The following is a 22,122-nucleotide window of genomic DNA, read 5'->3' as shown; positions in this document are numbered from 1 at the left end:
GCCGCTCGGGGGAAGCGCCCCCACTTACCGATGAGGACCCGCGCTTGCTGGGCGTCGATCCACATGTAGAGGGTGTCGGGCTGCCGCGGCGCGGCCCGCAGGCTGCAGAGGCTGAGTGCGCCGCAGAGCAGCGCGGCACAGCACAGCCGCCCCGCCGGGGCCATGCTCCCGCACCGCCCGCCCGGGGCTCGCCGGCTGCCGCTCCGGCCGCGCCCGTCCTCCCTCCCTCCGTCTGCCGCGGGGCGGCCCCGGCGGGGCGGGCACGGGGAGGGCGGCGCCGCAGGCAGCGAGCAGCGCGGGCCCCGCGCACCCCTGCCCCCGCCGCGGACCGCGGGGCTGTCAGCGCTCCGCTCCCGGGGCTGCTGGTGGCCGCCCACTCCCGCAAGGAGTGCCGAGTGCTGGAACAGCGTGCGTGACCCACGCCCCCTCTGTCACAGGAGACCTGTGACACGGCGTCCCGCCCCTCTCCCCGTGTTGACTCTCCCCCCAGGGGCACCCCGGCCGTCAAGGTGGCACCACCACGGCCACAAATGCGTCGCTGGAGATACTCGTGTCTTCGTGAAGAAACGAAGTTTGTGCACAGCCGTCCCCTGGCACACGTGCGGTCTGAGTCAGGGGCTGCGCGGCATCACCGAGACGGCAGCAGGGTGCAGTGGGGCAGGGCCTCCCAGCGGGGTCCCGCGAAAGTGGGCGAGGCGCCCACCCGCGCTGTTAGGTGAGGCCCTAGGGCGAGCCACCAGCCGGACAGTGCCACAGGGACAGCGCTGCCCAGCCCCGGGGAACGGCGGGGAGAATGTGCTAAAGGGAGAAAAGGCTTTCACCTGCCGTTTGTCCCAAGGTCTCGAGAACAGTGGAGACTGAAAAGCACTAAAATGTTGCCGTTTACAGAGAAACTGGAACTGCCTCAATATAGAAACTTAGTAAAATTGAAAGAATTTTCTTTTCAAAAAGTTAGTTAAACAGAATCATGCCTTTTAAAGGAATTGAAATATTGTTTCTAAATTTTCCGGATTCTTCATAAGGAAAAGAAAAGGGGTTTTATTAACAACAACAACAAACAAAACAAAACAAAACAAAACAAAAGTAGAAACTAACCAGGATAGATAAAGTTTGAGTAAAGCCCCAACTTTCTGTCTGTAATGTTCTGCCCGGAGCTTGAGGGTATTTTCTGCCTATGATTAGCGCACTAGATGCTACTGGTGCTGCACCTCATCCTGTAAGCGTAAGTGCCAAAGTTAACTGCCGGGAATTAAATTCTTAATGTGATGGAAAACAACGTGAAGTTGGTCTTGCTTTTCCAGGCAGACCTAATCAAGCAGTGTTCTTCATAGCAGCTTACACACAGGAAAGAGATATTATTGTTTTTCTTTTTCCTATTTGAAGGGCAAAGGTAAATTGATAACAGTAAACTGATAATGGCATCTCCTTCTGAGGCATCTTCTGCCACTGTCAATGGATCACTTCAGTAATCCCATAGCGCTGTTCCTGTCCTGGAACAACACAAATGTGTACCAGAGAAAACCACACAGTGACTTGTTTTGTGTAGGTGTGTACATATATATATAGGTATACATTCAGAAATACCTGGTGATTGTGAAGCACAGTGTTAAAACAGCATCTCCACATGTTTCATACACAAGAACGTGTAAGGCACCTGTGCACCTCCCAGCACTTTCCAACACTTTTACTCCCAGCTTCACTGCATTTTATGGGTGGGAACCTGGGGCATGGGTAGTGTCTTGTACAAGGCTACCTGAGGAACATATTTGTGGGTGAAAGTAGGCTGGAATAGAGTTCTCCTAAACCCTCTGGCAAGGGTTACCCCTGGTAACTTGCCCAGCCGGAAAATCTTATGCTCCAAAAGCTGGAGTCAGTGTATGTACTCTAACAGAAATGCCCCACCTCTAGATGCTTGTTAGATAGCGGTGACAATTTATTGTTTTTTAGTTATTTTGTAGTGTGACCAGCAGGTCAAGGGAGGTGATTCTCTCTCCTACTCTGCTCTTGTGAGACTCCACCTGGAGCACTGCATTCAGTTCTGAGGTCCCTAACATTAGAAGGACGTGGACCTGTTGGACTGAATCCAGAATAGGGCCACACAGATGATCAGAGGGCTGGAGCACCTCTTCTCTGAAGATGGGCTGAGATAGTTGGGATTGTTCAGCCTGGAGAAGGCTCCAGGGAGACGTTATAGCAGCCCTCCAGTACCTAAAGGGAACCTAGAAGAGAGGTGGAGAGGGAATTTCTACAAGGGCCTGTAGTGATATGAGAAGGGAGAATGGCTTTAAACTGAAAGTGGGTAGGTTTAGATTAGGTATTAGGAAGAAATTCTTTACTGTGAGGGTGGTGAGGCACTGTAACAGCTTGCCCAAAGAAGTTGTGGCTGCCCCATCCCTGGAAGTGTTCGAGGCCAGGCTGGATGGGGCTTTGAACAACCTGGTCTAGTCAAAGATGTGTTGGAACTAGATGATCATTTAAGGTCCCTTCCAGCCCAAAACATTCTATGGTTCTATGTTTCTATGATTATCATTTATTTTGTGTTAAATATTTTTTTATCTTGCACTCTCCGCTGTGGCTCCTCTGACTGACTGCATTCGGAGAAGGAGAGCTGTGGGCGAGGTGTCCCGCCCTGTGGGAGCGCCAGGCCGGTGCTTTCCCGATTCCCGGGATCCCGGGACACTGCCGGTGCGAGGCCGCCCTCTGCCGGCTGCCGCAGCCCCTGCAGGCCCCGCTCCAGCAGCGTGATGGGGACCTTATCCCGCGGGATGAGCTGTCAGGGACCTCCCTGAACGATCTGATAAACATCTGATCTGAGAGATTCGCTTTCTATGGATGTTCAAAAAAAACCCCAAAGCTGTATCCCCTCCATCTCAGATAGAGGTTTGAGATATGTGTCAGAGAACAGCTAATAATTATTTTGGAAATCTACTACTAAGGGATTTCATTTTAAAAGGCAGAAAAATATTTTGGTTTTAAGAATTAAATATGATTAAATCTTCTTAGTTTCAAAATATACAAGCAATTTTAATTTTGCAACAAAAGAGAAATGCAGAGAGGAAAAATAGGATCTGAAACATAAAGCTTTCAGGAAGAGGTTAAAATAGGACCTCAGTACAGGTAAGAATTTTTTATATTCTAACACAAAGATTTACATGCTTATTTATCTCTCATAGGGGCTTTCTTAAGATCCAGCAAAGGAAGATAATTTAATCGTCAGTTAATAATCCTGGAAAATCATTTCCAAAACTGTGATGGTACGATTTAAACACTCCTCAGTCAACACTGCACTAGAAATGAGCTTACTTTCTGCAGAAATTAGTTGGTATGTTGTGACTGAAAGACTGCTCAGTGGATATGTGTTTGTTCTGGCAGACTATTCTAGCCCATAGACACCTCTATATGTGTTTGAGCACCATGTGTCTCTCTTTCTCTCCTCCAACATCTACCAAAGCTTAGGTGAGTCCTGTGTTAGTGCTGAGACTGACCTGTTGTAATGCAGTGTTTGTTCTCCCCAGTTCCTCTCTTTTATAGTATTGTAGCGCAATGAGATTCATTGAGGATAAAGTTTGCCAAACTTTTGTTCATACTGCCTGCTTGCATTCAATGTAGAGATCTAGGTAAAAGCTTGCTGTATTTTTTTCCTGATCTCTTATTTAAATGTCTTTTTGTCCTAGCTTACATGACACAATCCAGGGAAGAATGGTCAAGAGAGAGGATTGGAATATATTCGGGAAAGCAAATATTTTGTGGTTCTGTGTTTAATGAAATGGAAAACATACATGAGAACAGAACTGTGTTGTGAGTGTGGCTTCACTAACTTTCATAGCAATGCATATATAGTGCATTTGTGGCCTACTGTGACATTCATTGCAACTGACAGCATCCCCTTGATGACAGCCTTGGAATGATTTAATGAACGGATGGTTTGAATGATGATACATCCAGGGGAGGATATGGAAATCAATGCCTGATGCCCTTTGATCATCAGTTATGAATAATATAAAAAGATGGAGAAAAAGGCATAAATAATAACAGTACTGGACATAAATATGGCCTGAGGTGATAATTTTCATTCCAAAGGTTATAGATGCTGCTTCACCTCAAGTCTACAGAAATAACAAATACATATTTTATCAGTTTGTTTTTATGTGGTGAACACTGGTAGATAATAACTAACACCTGCACAATTTAAATAAAGAAGATGCCAAATTGCCACAGGATTTTCAGAAGTGCTCAGTCTTCACTAGGTTTATTCACTGAAGTGAAGCACAAAATTCCTGCCAGTTTCAGCAGAAACAAAGCTTATGCATTGGGAATTAGATCCCTTTAAATTTTTCCTGCTTAGGACAAAACAACTGGCATTAAGCACTGGCAGGAAAAAAAAACAAATAAAATCATAGTACTAGTTTTATTAGAAAAATCATTTTTTTCTGAAATTGGAATGCATTGAATTTTCTGAGATTTCAAATGGGAAATTAAAGACTCAACCTTTAATTTTTCTGAATATAATATACCAGTGATTTATTTTAGAACATATGCTTTATCATAGTTTTAAAAACTATGTTAAAGCAACACTGAAGGTTGTAACATTGCCTTCTCTAGAAACAGAAGTCTCCTATTTTATATCACGTATTATACAGTTCATTATCTGTTCTGATTCTTTTCCTACAATATTCCTGGCTCATCCATTGGAGAGCACAGAATTAGTCTGGCTTTGAACCAGTCTGGGTACTGAAGAAGACAATTATTTTTCAAGCCGTTGTCTCATTTGTTGCTGTAGTTGAAAAGTGTAGCAAATGAAAGCTTGCAGAAGTAAAAATTACCACATTGCAAAGGAAGTTAGAGAGAGATGTCCCTGTCTAACTTGCCATTCTGGGGATGAAGAGTAAATCTTCTCCCAGTTTTGAATTGCCTTATTTTATTTTTCATGAGCATTCCCTTGATCTGCAGACTAAGGAAACTGTTATCCTCCTTCTCTCCACTACTTGGTGCTCTAAATATTATCAGGATTTGAGTTGCTTGTCCCTTGCCTACTGTGCACATCTTTGCTTTCTCTTTATATCAGATCTCTTCCCTGTTCCTGGTCATTCTTCTTTGCTTTCTCTGGCTATTCATTACCTCAGCAATACTCTTTTTGGAGATATGTTGGCAAATACTGTTCACAAGGCCACGCTATTCATTTTTCTTGAGAACACAGTTTTATTTTTTAGTTTCTTTTCCTATGAAAATGACATCTATACATTGTTCACAGTGAACTGATTAGTTGATTTCTACCATTTTTGACAGATTAGTCTCAAATCATATTTAATATCTCATTTTAAGTAGTTGGTAGTAGAGCAGAAAAAAAAGAGAATGTCTGTATTATAGTCTACATATAATATAATTACTTTTCCCTAGATGTGTCCAAACACAGGGGGAACTTGAGTTGATGATTACACCTTCTCAGACAGAAAGTCAATTAGTCGTGAGATGCAAACTGTAGTAATCCAGTCTGTGTTAGATTTAGTACCCTCTGAGATTGCTAGTTCTGTTTGTTATCCTATTTCTGCATAAACTAACTGTCTTTTAGCTTTTTCGTTTGTTGGTTTGGTTTGGTTTGGTTTATTTTGACAGTCTCACTTATGTCTGTTTGGGACAAATCTTCTTAGATCTTCTGAAGAGGTACTGGAATTTATTTCTACTCTAGTGGACATATTGTTTTACACTAAGCAACATTGAATTTAGTGGGATTTTAGAGAAAAAGCTAGAAGATTTTAGCAAAGTAAAAACTAAAAGGGAAGAAGGAGAGAAAAGTGGATGTCTTAGAAAACCTTCTGCCTTAGAATTCACAGAGAACATGAATAACAGCTGATAGCAATTAATCCTTTACAAAATTTTTCTTATATTGTCCCAAATGAAGCAATCTGTTTTATCAGAATTACTTACCTGCATCATCAGCTTCCATGGGTTTAACATCTACATCTATTGGAGGAGACAGTAGGCAGATTGGATAAATATTACTTACTGAAAAAAATGAAATGTATGACGGCTGTATGATTTGTTGCTGAATGTGGCTGCCCACAAAGCTTTTGGTGTTTTTGTCATAGACTGGATATTAAAAGCTCAAATTCTGTGACTACAGGATCATGCAAGCTTCTTTGATAACTGATCAAGTGGTCTGTAACTTGCTTAGCAAGAAAACCTTAAGCACTAACAGAAACAAGATCAAAACTAAATATAGGATTAAAATTTCTCATATGAATAGTAATAAAAAAGCACTTCAAAATCTTTTAGAAGTATTCTTGGAAAATTGTAGTCAATGACCGAAAAGACCATCAGAGTGACAGTGCCTTAGGAGCAGAAAGACAAAATATATGTTGTCCATACTGTGGTAGGGAAGAATAGGCATGGGAGTGATTATAGATGGTATAGAATGAAATAATGCCTCACATATGGTAAAGAATATTATGGTGAATTGTAAAGTGGGAAAAAATCACTTTGAGCCATATGTTCCCCTCTGGTATTAAACTGCATGAGAAAACATAATAATCCAAGAATCATGTGATTTTTGAAGTGCAGCCATTGAACTATATTCTCCTGCTGCCTTTGTACACTACCCAGAGTGGGTATGAGAAGTTACACAACACTTTGAACTATGCTGGAGAAAGAGGAGCATGACCCCATTTATCTCCTGGTTCAAACCTTCCTGATGCTGGAACTGGCAAAGAAACAAAAGAGCAGGAGTGGGCAGGGCACAGATTCTGATACTCAGTTCAGAATTTCAGTGGAATATGAGTCAGGCACATGGGATGCCATCCTAGGCTAAAAAAAGGCAGTAATAAAACTGCTATTGACCTGACTGCCCCAGAATTTCTGTCTCATTATATCTTGAAGTCTCCCATCTTCCTGGAAGTATTGTGCAGCTGCTGCTATTGAGGTGTTGCCCTGGGCTCCCTGTGCAACTGTACCCCACAGCCCTTCTGACAGCATCTGGAGATATGACAGGACATTGAGTGGCTCATATTTGGAGTTGGACTGCCTGAACTCTCCATTCTGTGTCTGTGGATTTGAGGTGATGTCAGAAGTACAACACTGTGGGAATCCAATAATTTGTGAGCTCTTCCTTTCCTGTCAATATTTTTTGGGTTTTTTTCCAAGTACACAGCCTATTGGCCATATTTTTTGCAGAAAAAGTTGGAGCAAAACCCCTTGAATTCCTTGTTTGCTGCTTTCTTTACCATGCAACTACCTTGCAACCATACATGCAGAAAACCTGTAAGAAGTGCTTTTGTAGGAGCTCCATTCAAAATCCATGTGTTAGCAGCAGGTAGGGCATGTGGCGGTTCTGCTTACATAGGAAGTAGGCAAAGGTATAACGACGCATCCCAATATGAGGGAAGCTGTATAGCACAACATCCTTTAGAAATAAGAGCAACATTCTTTAGAAATAAGAACACTATATGGAGCTATAAAGCTACAAGAAGTAAAAAATTAACACACTGAGGCGATCTGAAACACCACAAGACTATAGCATGAAAATAAAGGACTTATAATTAGGGCCTTTTTCATTCTCTAATTGTGGAATATTCCTTCCCCAGCAAATTATTTTCTTACACATGAGTTTTAATTTCTCTGCTCCCTAGTCATTCAAGTGGCACTTTTTGTTTTCTGATAATGTTTATTACACTTGCAAAGCCTAATTTATCACGTATTAGGGAACAAAATCTTTTGTTGACTTTCAACTGCCTTGGCATGGGGTAGACTGAGAGATGGGTTTTCTGTGGGACCAGACACAGAGAATCAAAACCTCTGGACTGTGTGCAGTCCCTTTGCTAATGATGGGTAGAGGAGCTGAGAAACTGAATGCCAAGGGTTGTAATCATCAACACTTAGGGTAGAAAGCTGAGAGAAGAACTGCAGTAACAGATGTAGAGGGATGGAGTGCTGGCAAATTCAAAAACTATGAAAAGATCCAATCAGCAAGAGAATATGACATGCCCGACACTAAGCACAATAATTAAAAACCTATTTAATTGCATTAAACTTCTTTTATGTTTATGTAGTGACATGTTTGGAAATTATCTAATTAAAATAGGATATTCTGAGAAAATAAAAGACTTCTGTATCTCTGCAGAAGGCTGGTGCTGCTTTTTTACTGAAAGCAGTAGGCATTCCAGAGGACTTCTGCATCTGTGTCTGTGGCAGGTAGTGACATAAAAAAGGACTATACTGCTTGGAGAACTCAACACTAGGATTTCTCTTTGTCATATTAATTCCAGAGATTAAGGTTTTCTCAATAGCCAGGACCAGAAATATTTTCACACAAGTGGTAGATCGTAGAGAAGAAGCAAGAACCTTTTTGGGTCCAAACGGCACAGGCAGCACCTGAAGCAGAGGGAGAACAACAATCCTGTAGCATGTTTATTAATAGGTTAATGTACTCCTTTATACACAGCATGTTCTTGAATCACATAGTTCCTTAATACCAAGTACCCCACAGTCAATACCAAACAGGCAAAGCATATTGGGTAGTGTATTGCTAATACAAACAAATTCAATACAGAAACCCATACAAGGAAGAGATTCAGTGGAGGGAGTGATGCAGTAGCTGAATCTGTAGGTATCTTCAGCAATCCATTCATTACATAAGTTCCAGCTCTACAACATTACCAGTTGTCAAAAGGAGAAGAAATAATGTGAGATTATGGAAAAGCTGAAAGGAAAACATGAATTCTGAGAGCAACAGATGGATAATGAGAGCGTTAAAACATGTACATTATTTACAAGATGTATTTATGGACTTGTCTGGCATGAGTTCTTCAGAAAATCCTAATGACAACTGCAGATAGATTTAAAAGGGCCCTGACTTCCACAGTTAACAGAATGAATGAGGGAACTTGTACAGCCAACACAATGTCAAGATGAATGATGTAAAATGATATAAAAAATGCTGAACTGTGCATAGTAAAATGTTTCCTAGGGGAAGTAATAGGTTCTAAAGCATTGCTTCAGCAAAAGAAGTTTAAGTAGGAAACGGCCCATAGAGTTAGTAAAAAAGCCATGAAAAACATATAAATGTTATAAAAGAAAACTAAAATGAAATTACAAGGCAGTGATATAAAAGAAATGCCATATCATGCAAAATATATGGAAGCAGTTGAAACAGGTTTTCAGAGAACAATTCAGCTTCATACATGTATTTTTATCCTTTCACATGATAAAAAGAGGTCTAAATGTATCTAGCAATGGACATGGAGTTGTCCTTGAGCTTAGGATAAAGGAACATGGAAAACTTGCCCGGGTAAAAGCATTACAAAATTATGGTTTAAGACTTATTGGATATTGGTTTCGCTGAGATTGAACAATATTCTCAATGTCAAAGGGTTTAAAACATTTTAGAAATAAAATCAAAACAATTTCTAAATTATGTGTGCTCAGATGCATATGTAAACTGTATATTTAAGTGTTAATTTGAAGATACCATCTTGGTCAATATACAATACTGCTGGCTTTTTCATATGGTTATAACAAATGGCAGGTGTACACTAGGTTGCAAATTACAAATGTATGATATTGAAAACTCTCATTCAAGTAAATAATAATAATAGCATTGTGTTCTGGCAGCCAGGGGGGCCAACCGTGTCCTGGGGGGCATCAGGCAAAGCATCACCAGCTGGTTGAGGGAGGTGATTGTCCCACTCTGCTCTGCACTGGGGTGACCTCACCGTGAACATTGTTTTGGAAGCCACAATATAAGAAAAATATTAAGCTGTTAGAGAGTGTCCAAAGGAGGGCAATGAAGATGAGGAAGGGCCTTGAGGGGAAGCCATATGAGGAGCGGCTGAGGTCACTTGGTCTGTTCAGACTGCAGGAGACTGAGAGGAGTCTACAACTTCCTCATGAGGGGAAAAAGAGGGACAGGCATTAATCTCTTCTCTGTGGTGACCAGTGACAGGACCTGAGGGAATGGCCTAAAGTTGTGTCAGGGGAGGTTTAGGTTGGATATTAGAAAAAGGTTCTTCACTCAGAGGGTGATTGGGCACTGGAACAGGTTCCCCAGGGAAGTGGTCACAGAGCACCAAGCCTGCCAGAGTTCAAGAAGCATTGAACTGAGCAATACACTCAGGCACATGGTGTGACTCTTGGGGATGGTCCTGTGCAGGGCTAGGAGTTGGACTTGATGATCCTTGTATCAACTTGGCATTTTCTGTAATTCTCAGCTGAAAAAGTTTTCCTCCTATAGTTTCCTAGATGGTTTTCCAATTAATTTCATTTAAATCTGTGAATGATTAGTGTTTCTAAAAGCTGGTCTCATGTGCCACTCAACTTGGACACTTGGATGATAAGGAATACATTACAAAAGGCTTCTTTGAAAACTTTGCTTTGCCTATCTTCCCCATTTTACTTCTCCTGAAGAACAGACAAGGCAGAAAGAATCATGTCTTGCCAATACCATCCAAGGAGTCTTTCTGCTGTGCCTTTGTGACTGGACTTGTCTATCTCACATTGGCCTTTTCAGCCACCAGTGCGCTTGTAGCAAATGTGGGTAGAGACCTTCCCAAATCTTTGTTCGCGAAGTCTATCCATGATGATGACTTCTCCTGAATCTTGCAGCAGAATTAACTAAGTTCCCTGAGTACCAACCACAGAGTAAGGCCTATACTCCTTTTTGTCCTCTTGTAGTGCCTTAACTGCTCTATGTTTTCTTGTTTCTGCTGTAAACAAGACTGTTGACTTTAAAATTACAATCTTCCTTTTATGATCTAACATATTTTTTGGTTAGTTTTTATATCTGTGCCTGTTTCAGGACACCTCTAAGGGTGTAATAATACATGCCTACCTTATTTTTGCTTATATTATGACAAATCTTAAAATTTCTTGGTCACATACTGCTTTTTCCTACAGATTGAGTAGCGAATTGGCATTTCATTTTTTGCCTGACTGAATCTGCAACACAGACAATTTTCTTTTAGCACATCTTCTGTTTGTTTATAGCCTATAATAGAAGGCATCCAGCATTTAATTCATTAACATGCTTTTGCTATATAATTTGCAGATTTATTATCTCTAAGAAAATACCATTCACAGTAACAAAGACATCATTCTTCAAAAAATCCAGCAAGAAGGGGATAAAAGATGGCCTGGGGAGAGCACTGGAATGGAATTTGTGCTTTACTCTTTTATAACATTTTCAATCTTCGTTCTTGAAGTACTTCTACAAAGATGAATCACTGTTTCAATTTGTCTTTGGGAGAAACTGAGTCATCTGAAGAGGAAGTGATTTGCCACGCAGCAAGTCAGTGGCAGAGCCAAGGGCAAAGAACAAGATTCTTCCATTTCCTGTCTTATGCCCTCATGACATTAATTCAGTCTACAGCCCTGCTACAGTCTTCTTTATGACCTTAGGTGAGTCACTTGGGTCCTTTACTCTCCTAACACTGAAATGCATGTTTAATTTAAGCTTTTTTTTTATGATCACAACTGCTTGAAAACCCTCCATAGTACATCAGCCATACTCAGGGATGGTTCATTCTTTCTCACAACAGTTACTTTGCAGGGGAGAATTTTTTTTCTTCAGCACACTTTTAATTGGGTAATATTTTATTTTTCCTGTCGTGTTTATTTTTTTCCAGAAAGTTTTCACAAAAAGTAATTTTAGCCAAGTGGAACCTGTGTCTGTAGATGATAGAAAGTGGTAAGTTAAAGGAGCCTCTATTCTTTTGATCAAAGGGTACTATACCCATGGGTTATGGGCCCATAGTTCTTCAGATTTGCACATGCTGTTTTCATTTTTAAAAGGTATCTGGAGAACAACTGTCTGCACTCCAGATGAACTCATGGTGCGGATGAGAGGACAACTCACTCCTCCACCTACTGCCCCCTACACAGTGTGGATGAATGAAAAAAACCCATCTTCTTCCCCTGCCATATCCATATGCACATAAAGCTCCTCCAAACATTTCCTTTAGGATTCCTTGTAAGAACACCTCTGCACTGTCCTACAAAGTCTCATGGGATACAAAGCAGTCATTTCAGAATTTGGCTTTTAATTTTTTGTGTACTACTACATTCCACTGTTCCCTCTGCTTTCTTCTGTTCCCTTTACCTTTCTTACTTCTTTTTCTACTCTTTCTCCTATTTCTAGGTGAAAGAGTCTCTCCCTGTTTAATTTCTATGAAATTTCTATGTGGGATTTTTCCCTGTTAATGCTTCTTTTCCACAAGAAAAGGGAGGTATCCCACTCTCTGTCAGCTCATCATAGAGGCATGGAGAGAACTGGCAGAAATCATTGCTCATGTCTGGCTATGCAGAGAAAGGACTAGGGATTTGCTGCTGTAAGGATTTCCCAGAAGTGATATTGGAGCTGTTCCAACAGTTTACAGTAAAAGGACTGCAGTTCTAAGTTCAGCAAGATGAAGGCCATCCTTTTTCAGGTCAGGTACAGTAACAAAGAGTAGCTTGTCAGATGTGTCTCTGGTCTGAGAAATTAAACCTTTGAACAAGATGCTGCATAGTACACTGTGGAGATGAAGGATCCAGCCTTCATAAGACATCTGACACCAAAGAGGAGGGACTCATCTCTGGCCTGTAAGGACCATATGGAATAAAGAGCAAAAGGCCCTGTAACTGGATTGCATTATTGTGGGGACAGGCCATTAGTTTTTAGGTATCTCTACCTCCATTCTCTTCTAATCAAGGTGCTCTGCAGAGTTGACTCTGAAGACACTGTATTTTGTTACACTTGGGTCAACCTAGGAGCAGTAGTAGGGGAAGAATGTGTATTATAGCCACTTTTTCCTGAGCAGAAAGGTGATACCCTACACACCTTTCAAAATGGTGAAATCTGGTCCTCTCTGCCATGCACTGCCCATGTTCCCTGCTGAGTGTCCAGGCATGAGTTCAGCACCCTTGAAGGATGAACGCAGTACACTCTTTGCCTTGCTGCCATGTCATACGCCACAGAGCAGAGGCTGAAGAAGCCATTAGCAGCATTGTCTGGAGAGGACAGCAAAACGTTGTGAAGGAAAACTTTCAGTGTCTCATTCTCACAGAAGGAAACTGAGTGCAGTGATGACATCCACATGTGTTAGGCAACAAGAGTGTATGGTGTGTGCTCCCCAAATCTTTGTTCGTGAAGCCTAGCCATGATGGTGCGTGCTAGAGACTCCCCTGATGTGCGACACAGAAGCTTCGCTTCAGGTAGGACCAAGCTGCTTTTGGATGGAGATGCTTGTGTAGGCCAAAAATTGATTGTTGTTAATGCTTCCTAAATGTACTTGATTTTTACAAGAGCAAACAAAGTTCTAGAAATCTGGCATAAACTTTGAGCAGGAAATGGTAGTCATAGGGCCAGTGGTACCTTGTTCCCATTGTCTGTGAGTAGTTCTTATGGAAGTTCTCTCTCTTTGGGAGAAATTTTCTATGTGAGTGGAGTTATTGACAGTTGAAATCACACAGCTTAAGGAAGTCTTTAAACTGTGCCAGGACCATACCACTGAGCACTAGAAACAAAAGGATTGATTCAATACTCAGTAAGAAGTTGAGAGTAGGAGAGACTGAGATACTTGTGGCAGTCTGCACTGCTGAGATGTACAAGTGCTTTCCATAGAAACACAGAATTTTCTAAGTGCTGTTGGCTTCCTGCTTATGTACCTTGCCTGCAGTTCAGGTGGGAAGTAATGGAGGCAAGTGTGCGTTCAACAGGCAGGGAATATCTTCTCTTGTGTTTGCACAGAGCCAGTTACAAAAGAGCAATGAAAATGGATCAGATCTCCAAGTGCTAACCAAGCATAGACAGTAATATCATTACTTGTTTGATATACACTGAATTTAGTGCTTTGCAGCAGCAAATAACATGGACTAATGACATGGACAGAAAACAGAATGGTGGACCTATTCTGAACTTCTTGGCTTTGATTATTTTTGTCTATTGTATGACTTCATACTCTGCTTAGTTATTGAATAAATTGAAATTAGAACTTTGTGGTACAGGAAGGCATTACACAATTACCCTTGTATGAAAATGTAAATGTAAACTTCATTTTTTCTGTTCCATGAATGATGGCTCTTCTTTTTAACATTATTAGATGAATGAAATAATCATAAATTTTTAAGACATTAGCTTTGGATCAAAGTCAGTGATGTAATTGTAAACAGTGAGCTCTTTGTGGTTACATCTACACGGCCCTTCACTGCAGCCTACAGTGCCACACCTACAGCCATATCAAAGGTTGTTTAGGGCATTGCAAAAAAATTTCATCAGGTGTAGTCAGCATATCTGCATCCTATATGGTACTGACATGCATTTCCTTATGTAAGAAAGATACAAGAATGTAAGGAATCAGGCGTCTCCAGGTTTTTATGGTTCTACTGATTTCAGAAAGACAGAATCCCTTTCCTGTAGTTCTTCTCTTTCCTCAGATCTTGGAAATACTTGCAAGGGATACCAAATCATAGGAAAGCAGATGCTCAAAAGCCAAATAGTGCATTGCCATAACTTTTGGCCACAACTGTGCTTCATATACATAGGGCATTATACATGTAGAAGCACCTTTGCCAATTTCACATGGCAAATATGTGCTTTACCCAGCCAGAGTTTCTGTATGTTAAGAGTAATGAACTATTAATAAAAATACTCTGCCTGACTACCAAGCTCAGCTTCACTTTTTGCTTTTCAAATTTAAATAAAAAGCTCTGCATGTAATCTATGCAATGCTTTAGATAATTAATTACTCTACCGATTTGCCACCCTTCTAGAACTGTCGATTACAACATGCAGTAGTCTTCTAGCAACAACTACTGAGATATGAGATAGCAGGGCAAGAAAGTTTTAGGGACCAATGGCTGTGACATTTTGATACTGTACTACTTAGGAGATTTATCCATTCTCTCTGAATGGTTCAGGATGGTGCTTTCAACCATTCATCTGCATTCATGATTTCATCCATCTGCCTCTATAACTACATTTCTCCTTCCTGAAAAGAAGAGGCTGGAGGGTACAAATTGACTACCATAATAAGCATCAACTTTTAGCCACTATTATTTCTTTGTTTCATTCCTAAAGCCCTTGTCTCTATTGTTTTGGGTTTTTTTTAAAATCTTATTATTTTTCACACTTTGTCATGAAATCTCTTGTCTTCTGATAGCTGGCATTCCTGGCATTCTTCTTTAAGCTTGGTTCCTGGAGAGTTGGACAGCTCAGGTTCAGGTTTTAAAACAAATATACTTAGCCATTCTGGCTCTCGAGAAGAGAATTGAACACACAAAGCAAATTTAAGTGAAAAGTTCATATGTAAATAAACTGTCCTTTTAAAATAAACACAGTTTTTTAAGCCAGTCTTTAGGATTTGGAGTTCTGCTTTGTGTTTTTTTGGTTTGGGTTTGGGGTTTTTTTTTTTCAACATTCAGAGCCAGTAGTGCCTCCAACAGCTCATGGAATTGGCCAGTACCCAGGAATACAGGCACCATAAAGTGAGCAGGAATTATAAGACCTGATCAGGGATGACCACCCAATGGAGAATATGCTACGCTATGGGTCAGGACAGGTTATATAAATACTGAAGTAGTGACTGTAGGAGGGGATTCTGTTCCCTTTATGAAGTCTCAGAGTTATGAACTAAGATGGTTCACTTTTAGCAACAAGAACTGCATAGTCATAGCAGGTCATCACACGCTTTGTGGGAGTGGAAGTACTGTAGGACATTTAAGCAGGAACTGTAATCTGGAAACACAAGACCTCTTTGCAGGAGGTAGGGTATCCAGCACACTGTGCTCACGCTGCTGCAACGTGCAAGCAGTCCAGCAGCACATGGGAAGCGTGGGCAATAGATACCTTGCACATGCCCACATCTTAGCCACAGTAGCAATGCAAAAGCAAGACAGCATTAAGCCTTTTGAACATGAATAGGATGCCCACAGGAAAGAAAAGCACATCAGCAAAAGATGTACTAGCAAAATACATAGGCTTACATGCAGAATGGCATGATAAGTACATAAACAAATGGTATGTATTAGTATTGTCACACCACTATTAACTTTAACAAAGATGGATTCACTCTCATTACAAAAACTCATATGGAAGTTGTAAGTAGGAGAAATAAGAAATTAAGAGGGATGTGCAGGTGAGTCTGTTCACACAGCACTAACCTGGTGACAGCAACTCTAATATTTCAAATGAGTTTTCTTAGTAAAAAGCCCATTCGGTTTTATAAGCAAAAAGTTATTTCATGTTCATCAATGCAGTATTTGAAACAACTGGATAAATCAGAGTAAAGAGGTTTAAAAATAGGTCAGTACAGTTTGTTTTCATAGCAAAGAGTGATTTCTTCCTAGGCATACTGCCAGAAGAGTAACTGTTCTTTGAGGTCTGTGATTGTGATAATCTCCACTTTTGTTAAAAAAGAAAGGAAAAGCACATTCCTACTCTTCACTAACATTCACATTCATTAACATCACATTCCTAAGAGAATGTGATCTCAGCATACCTTAAGGCTCAAAAATCAAAAGCTAAGTAGAAATACACCAGAATTTAAAATACTGGGAGTTTTACAAGAGGATAATATTAAGTTTAGATGTGACTCATGATTTCTAAATACTTCAGGTATGCAACAGTGATTTGTGTAGAGACTGGGTTGCATCAATGGAAGAGGCAGTTGCAGTGAGAGGCTTGCTAACACTCAAAAGGCAGCTGACATTCACAGATTCTAAGAACTTACAAAAATGCATAAATATGACACAAATTTGGAATCAGGAAAGAAAGGTAACAGAAGTATTAAGATACAACTTCAAGTCCCAGTCTAATGAGGTCACATAAGTATGGCTGTTAGTTTCCAGAAGAACACCTTTTCACCCAACGGAAGAACTGGCAGTTCCCTGAGAACACCAGTCTTTTAAAGATGACAAATATAACCAAAAATGTCTTATTCAAAAAACAACCACCATTTTTTTTCCTGATGAGCAGTCTCCACACTCCCTACAGTTTACATTTACCTTTAGAAAAGTATCTACTTTCAGTATTGACTTAAAAATTGACTATGTGGAGGTATTGATAAAAACAAGGCATTGATACTATTGATACTAACATATACTGTTAAAGAAATGTGGTGATTTTGGATTGGTAATGGAAGTATCCTTCCTTCAGTACAACCAGAAGACATATTTTTTAAACATTTCAAAATATTTTGGCACACAGATCTTACAGCATGACTTGGAATATGCAGACTTTTCAGTCAGCTGTTCCGTATCTACATGCTATAGTTTCGCAGGAGATGATTCAATTGTTAATAATTTATAGTATTTACTGCCCTCCTACTGCTAAGTAAACAGTTTTTATAAACTAACTCATGCCCTTGCTGTAATAAACAGAGAGAAGACAGGAGTTGTATTAGTAAGAAGACAGGATCTTCACTTTCTTGCAGGACAGCACACTTTCTGCTAATAGAAAAAAGGTGCCCAAGCAGGCACTTGGCAGAAGTGTGCTCGTCAGAATGGTACCTGATCTAGGACTGACTGCTGTTGGTTTGGCTAGTGTCACAAGCAGCTGGAGGCAAGCACTGAACATGGTGAGGAATGTTTCAATGGGTATTCCAACTAGCTGGTGGAAGGTGTGGGTTTCTTCTCACGGAGGAGGAGGAATGGAATGTCAGAAGCATTTCTCATGGCATTTATGATATTGGCTAATATAGACTGGGAAATAGATCAGAACAGGTACATTTACGTTAGCAGCTTAATGTGTAAAGGAGGTCATGTTGAGTGTAATCATACTTACAGCTGGAGTTCTGTGCATTGTCCCAATGCACTATACTACTGTATGTGAAATGGCTCCTCTGCCAGGGAAATAAGGCGGAGGCTGTACACAGTGGTGCCACATAAAGTACACAGTAATACAGACCCTTGTTTAGTGCTTCTCAGCCTCAGAAGAGCTGTGTTAAAGTATGCTTAGATGAACAATAGCATAGGGTTTGCATTGCCAGGTGTGGTTGGCCAGAAATCGAGGGTGGGGTACTTGAGTTAATCATCTCCATTCAGCATCATCACCATCACCACCACCAAGAAAGATGGCTTCAAGCCACTCCTCTAGCTGTGTAGACTTGGCTGGATCTTCACACATAGCTGCCTCACAGCACCTTAACTCCTGCTCTGCAAATGTTCCTCAGTAACAAAACTAGCAACTTCAGTTTTGATATTAGCAGGGCATATCCACAATATCCTCACTGCAGCAGATTGTGAGGGGGAAGGCAAAGCTGTTTCTGCAGTTGGATCTTGTTTCTGGAGCACTTTTGCACATGATGCTGCAAGACCAGAGTTAGGTCCAAACTGAAACTCAGCCTCCTTTGTTTATGATACGATACAAAGTAGCTGAGCCCAGGGTTTCGTCATTTAGGCTGGATAGGTAGAGACAGACAGGTCAAAAGGAGATTTTGAAGCCTCCATATGAGGTTCTGTGGCCAAAGGGCCAATCCAGACAGGCCAGTGCATACCAGGAAGACATCTCATTATAAAGGCACAACCATTTTGACAAGACCATGTTTCTATATACAGTTCAACAGTTTCAACTGCAATATATATGAATGACTGTATTTTCCAAAAGAAAAGCACAAAATGCATCCAGGTAATTACAAACTTAATCATACACAGAATCACACAGAATCAAGTAGGTTGAAAAAGACCTCTGTGGCCATCGAGTCCAACCTATGACCAAACACCACCACGTCAATTAGACCACGGCACTAAGGGCCACATCCAGTTTTTCCTTGAACACCTCCAGGGACGGTGACTCCACCACCTCCCTGGGCAGCCCATTCCAATGCCCAATCCCTCTTTCTGTGAAGAGATTACTCCAAATGTGCAACCTAAGCCTCCCCTAGAGCAGCTAATGTCCTCAGATGTATGAGAGGCTCTGTCTCGTCACAGCCGGAGATGTCCTGATGGCCGGGACTTCCGACAGAGAAAGGTTCGCTTCCACCAAGCGCATCGGGAAGGGCCCGCCAAAGGTGCACACGCGGCCTCTCCGAAGTTCTTAGGCTGAATTTGAGACCCGGAGATGGCATTAAAAGAGGTTCGGTCTGACGACGCTCCCTGCAGCGCATCCCCTGACGCTTCGCAGCCGCCGCAGTATATTGTCTGCTCGCAGGCGAGCCTGAGACAGCGCCTTTCCGACCAGCGCTGCCCTCCAGCTCCGACAGTGTTCGCCGCGTCCCGCACCTCCGGGCTCGGCGCCCCCAGCCCCGCCACCTCCCCGCCACCGCAGGGAGCGCAGGACACCGGCACGACGCCGGGGGCCGCTCGTTCGACGCGTCTCCGGTCACCGCGGCGCCACCCCCACCCCGGGACCCCCGCCGCGAAACTGGGGGCGGACGGGGGAATCCACAGTCCCGCCCGAACGCTGGCGCGGCCCCGCCCCGCTCCCCCCCCGCGGGCGGGCGCCGCGGGGTGACGGGCGGGTCTCGGCCACAGCCGAGTGCGGCGTCAGTTCCGGCGGGGAGCGCGGCGCGTGGGTCGGAAGCGCCGCGGCGGTGGCGGAGCGGAAAATGGCGACGGCCGCGCAGCTCACGGATGAGGAGCTTTTCTCGGAGCTGAGGCGCTTCGGCTTCTCCCCGGGGCCGGTCACCGAGAGCACCCGGCCCGTCTACCTGAAGAAGCTGAAGAAGCTGCGCGAGGATGAGCGGGCCGGGGCCCGCGGCGGCGGCGCCAACAAGACCCGGAACAGCAACAACAATAACACGGGGGCCGGAGCGGCGCCGGGCGGAGGCGGCGGCCGCGGGCGGGCGGCCACGGGAACGCGGCTGGCCGGCGCCGAGCACCCCTTCCTCCCCGGGGCTGCCGCCGGAGGCGGCCGGGGCCGCGCCGCACCCCCCGCCGGCGGTGGCAAAGTGCTGCTGGGCTTCAGCTCGGACGAGTCGGACGCGGAGAGCAGCCCCCGGGGCCAGGCCGGCGGCAGGAGGGAGCGCGCTGCGCCCCTGTTCCGCGGCCTCAGGCCCGCCGCCCCCCACGGCGTGAGCAGCAACTCCCCCCCCGGAGGAGGCGGCCCGGCGGAAGCCCAGCTCCTGGTGGGGGGCAGCGGCCAGGAGACCGGCGGCGACTCAGGGCGCGAGGGAGCTCGGGGACGGCGAGGAGGAGGCAGGAGAGGAGGAGGACGACGAAGACGAGAAGGAGGAGGAGAGCGAGCAACAGCGGTGGAAGACCCGGACCGTGAACGGGAACCGGCTCCTCTCCTACGGCGGCAGCAGGGACAAGTACTCGGACTCGGAGGAGGAGGAGGCGGCGGGGGCGAGGGCCAAGCAGCAGGGACCGAAGGAGGAGTCTGCAGTTCGCCGGCCCAGACGGAGCCTCAGCAAGTCGCCTGCTCCATTCATAACAAGTAAATGCGCTGCAGCCGGCGCTGGCGTGATGGAGACGGGCCAAGAAAGGGCTGGCGGAGGCTGCGGTGCTGGTGTGCTCGTAACGAATGACAGGGCGGCGGGGGCGGCTGCTGCCGGCAGTCTAGACAGGGGCAGAAATGAGGAGGAGGAGAATGAGGCGGCAGCGGAGGGAAGAAGAGGAGGATGTGAAAATCTGGACTCTAGTCCTCCCAGCCCCAGATACCGCCTATCCAAGAAATCCCCATCAGTATTGTTGCTGCCACCACCGCTCACGGACGTGGACAGCGGTAAAATCACTGACCCCGCAGGCATCATTAGGAAAGCGACCAATAATCATGTTCTCAGCGGTGCTCCTGGTAGCTATACTGTTGAATCCAAGATCTATTCAGCTACTAATAGCCTTCCCCCGAGTGGAACCACCTCCTCCCTTAGACTCAACCACTCCAATCATACGGGTTCAAATCATACCTACCTGAAAAACGCCTACAAGAAGAATCTCTCTGAGCCCGAGGAGGAGCTTCTCCAGCAGTTCAAAAGAGAGGAGGTATCCACCACTGGAGGCTTCAGTGCACATTACCTGTCCATGTTCCTCTTAACTGCTGCATGCTTGTTCTTTCTGATACTGGGATTCACATACCTGAGAATGAGAGGTTCTGGAGTAGCTGAGGATGTGGGAGCCAACAGTAAGTATTAGGTGAAGGGTAAGAGCAGTTTCTGCAACTGGATGTAACAACTGTTAATACGCCTTTGCAATCCCAGACATCCCTTACTGAACAGTTCTGGGCTCCAACTTAGTATAATCTCTCTGTAGAAGATGGTGCACAGAGAAAAATTGTCTTTCCTGAAGCATATAACATTGCAAGCTGGTATAAGCATGCAAGACATTTGAGGATAAATTCAAATCCTGGCATTCCCTGCTGTAATCTGTTAATACCTTGTTTTCTAGCAAGTTTTCTTCCCTAAGCAGTTGTATGGTTTTGTCCAATATAGTGGGTGTATGGTTAATAGAGAATTGACGAGGTAAGCCTTTATGTTAATCTCACAGGAGTAATCATGCACATTTAGATACCTGGGATTCCTGCAGGGCTAAGATTTGATTGTAGTTGTTTGGTAATAAAGTAGGTTATTTTCATTGGTGTGTACTGAGGCTTGAAAAAAATCTTAGGTTAAGATGATGTTACACAGTACCACAAACTTTGTGCAGTAAATTATTTGACCTATTGTATATTGTTTTCTAGTAGGCACTTATAAATTCAATTGACAATAATATTTATATGTGAAATACTGTTGTGCTTTAGTTCGAATTTCAGGGCGTTCGTTTTTTTTTACCCTGAATTATTTGGGAGCTTCTTTAATATATGAAAGTAACTTCTTGGAATGGATATAGAAACTACCATTTTCTGTTACAAAGCATACAAAAATGGAAATGTGCCACCTAAGGGCAGTGATTCATGCTAATTCAATTCTTGGCTGTTCTGAAATGGACTGTGAAGATTCTAACATCAGAAAGAAAAATCATGCCACTGCTGTCTTGTTTTTTCATTGATCCTGATGAAAAATTATGCAAAAAACTAGTCTTGGGATATAAGAGCATCAGAAGGGTCTTGGCAACTTGCATTTTTCTTGAAATGATCGAGAAAGGCATGTGGGGTGTACACACGTGTGTACATTTCTTTGTGGGCATGTATAGAGTGCCTTGTAAGGAGCGATCAGACTGTTCTCTTGGGATATTCTAGATGTTACAGGGCAGAAGTAGCGGTGTGGGCTGCTTTTTTGTTGGCTT

The 22,122-nt window shown here is 43.3% G+C and overlaps 2 protein-coding genes across 3 annotated transcripts in view; one reads left to right on the top strand and one right to left on the bottom strand.

Moving 5' to 3' along the window:
• Positions 1-209, bottom strand: part of WIF1 (WNT inhibitory factor 1) — a 44,511-nt gene extending 44,302 nt beyond the window's left edge. Inside the window, exon 1 of one of the 2 annotated variants that reach the window (XM_027667494.1) lies at positions 29-209. In XM_027667494.1, coding sequence (XP_027523295.1) covers positions 29-164 — 136 coding nt within the window. In that variant the 5' untranslated portion in view covers positions 165-209. The remainder of the gene's footprint in view (positions 1-28) is intronic. The other variant, XM_027667503.1, reaches the window with a different exon arrangement.
• A 19,241-nt stretch (positions 210-19,450) lies between these two features.
• Positions 19,451-22,122, top strand: part of LEMD3 (LEM domain containing 3) — a 41,785-nt gene continuing 39,113 nt past the window's right edge. The window contains 2 exon segments of the mRNA XM_027659805.1: positions 19,451-19,954; positions 19,956-21,022. Of these exon segments, the coding sequence (XP_027515606.1) occupies positions 19,509-19,954; positions 19,956-21,022 (1,513 nt within the window). The 5' untranslated portion in view covers positions 19,451-19,508.

The sequence above is a fragment of the Corapipo altera genome, unplaced genomic scaffold (assembly GCF_003945725.1).
Source record: "Corapipo altera isolate COAL_440 unplaced genomic scaffold, ASM394572v1 1, whole genome shotgun sequence".
Lineage (NCBI taxonomy): Eukaryota > Metazoa > Chordata > Aves > Passeriformes > Pipridae > Corapipo > Corapipo altera.
Note: the sequence above shows the minus strand (reverse complement) of the source record. Positions and strands in the feature narration are given on the sequence as shown.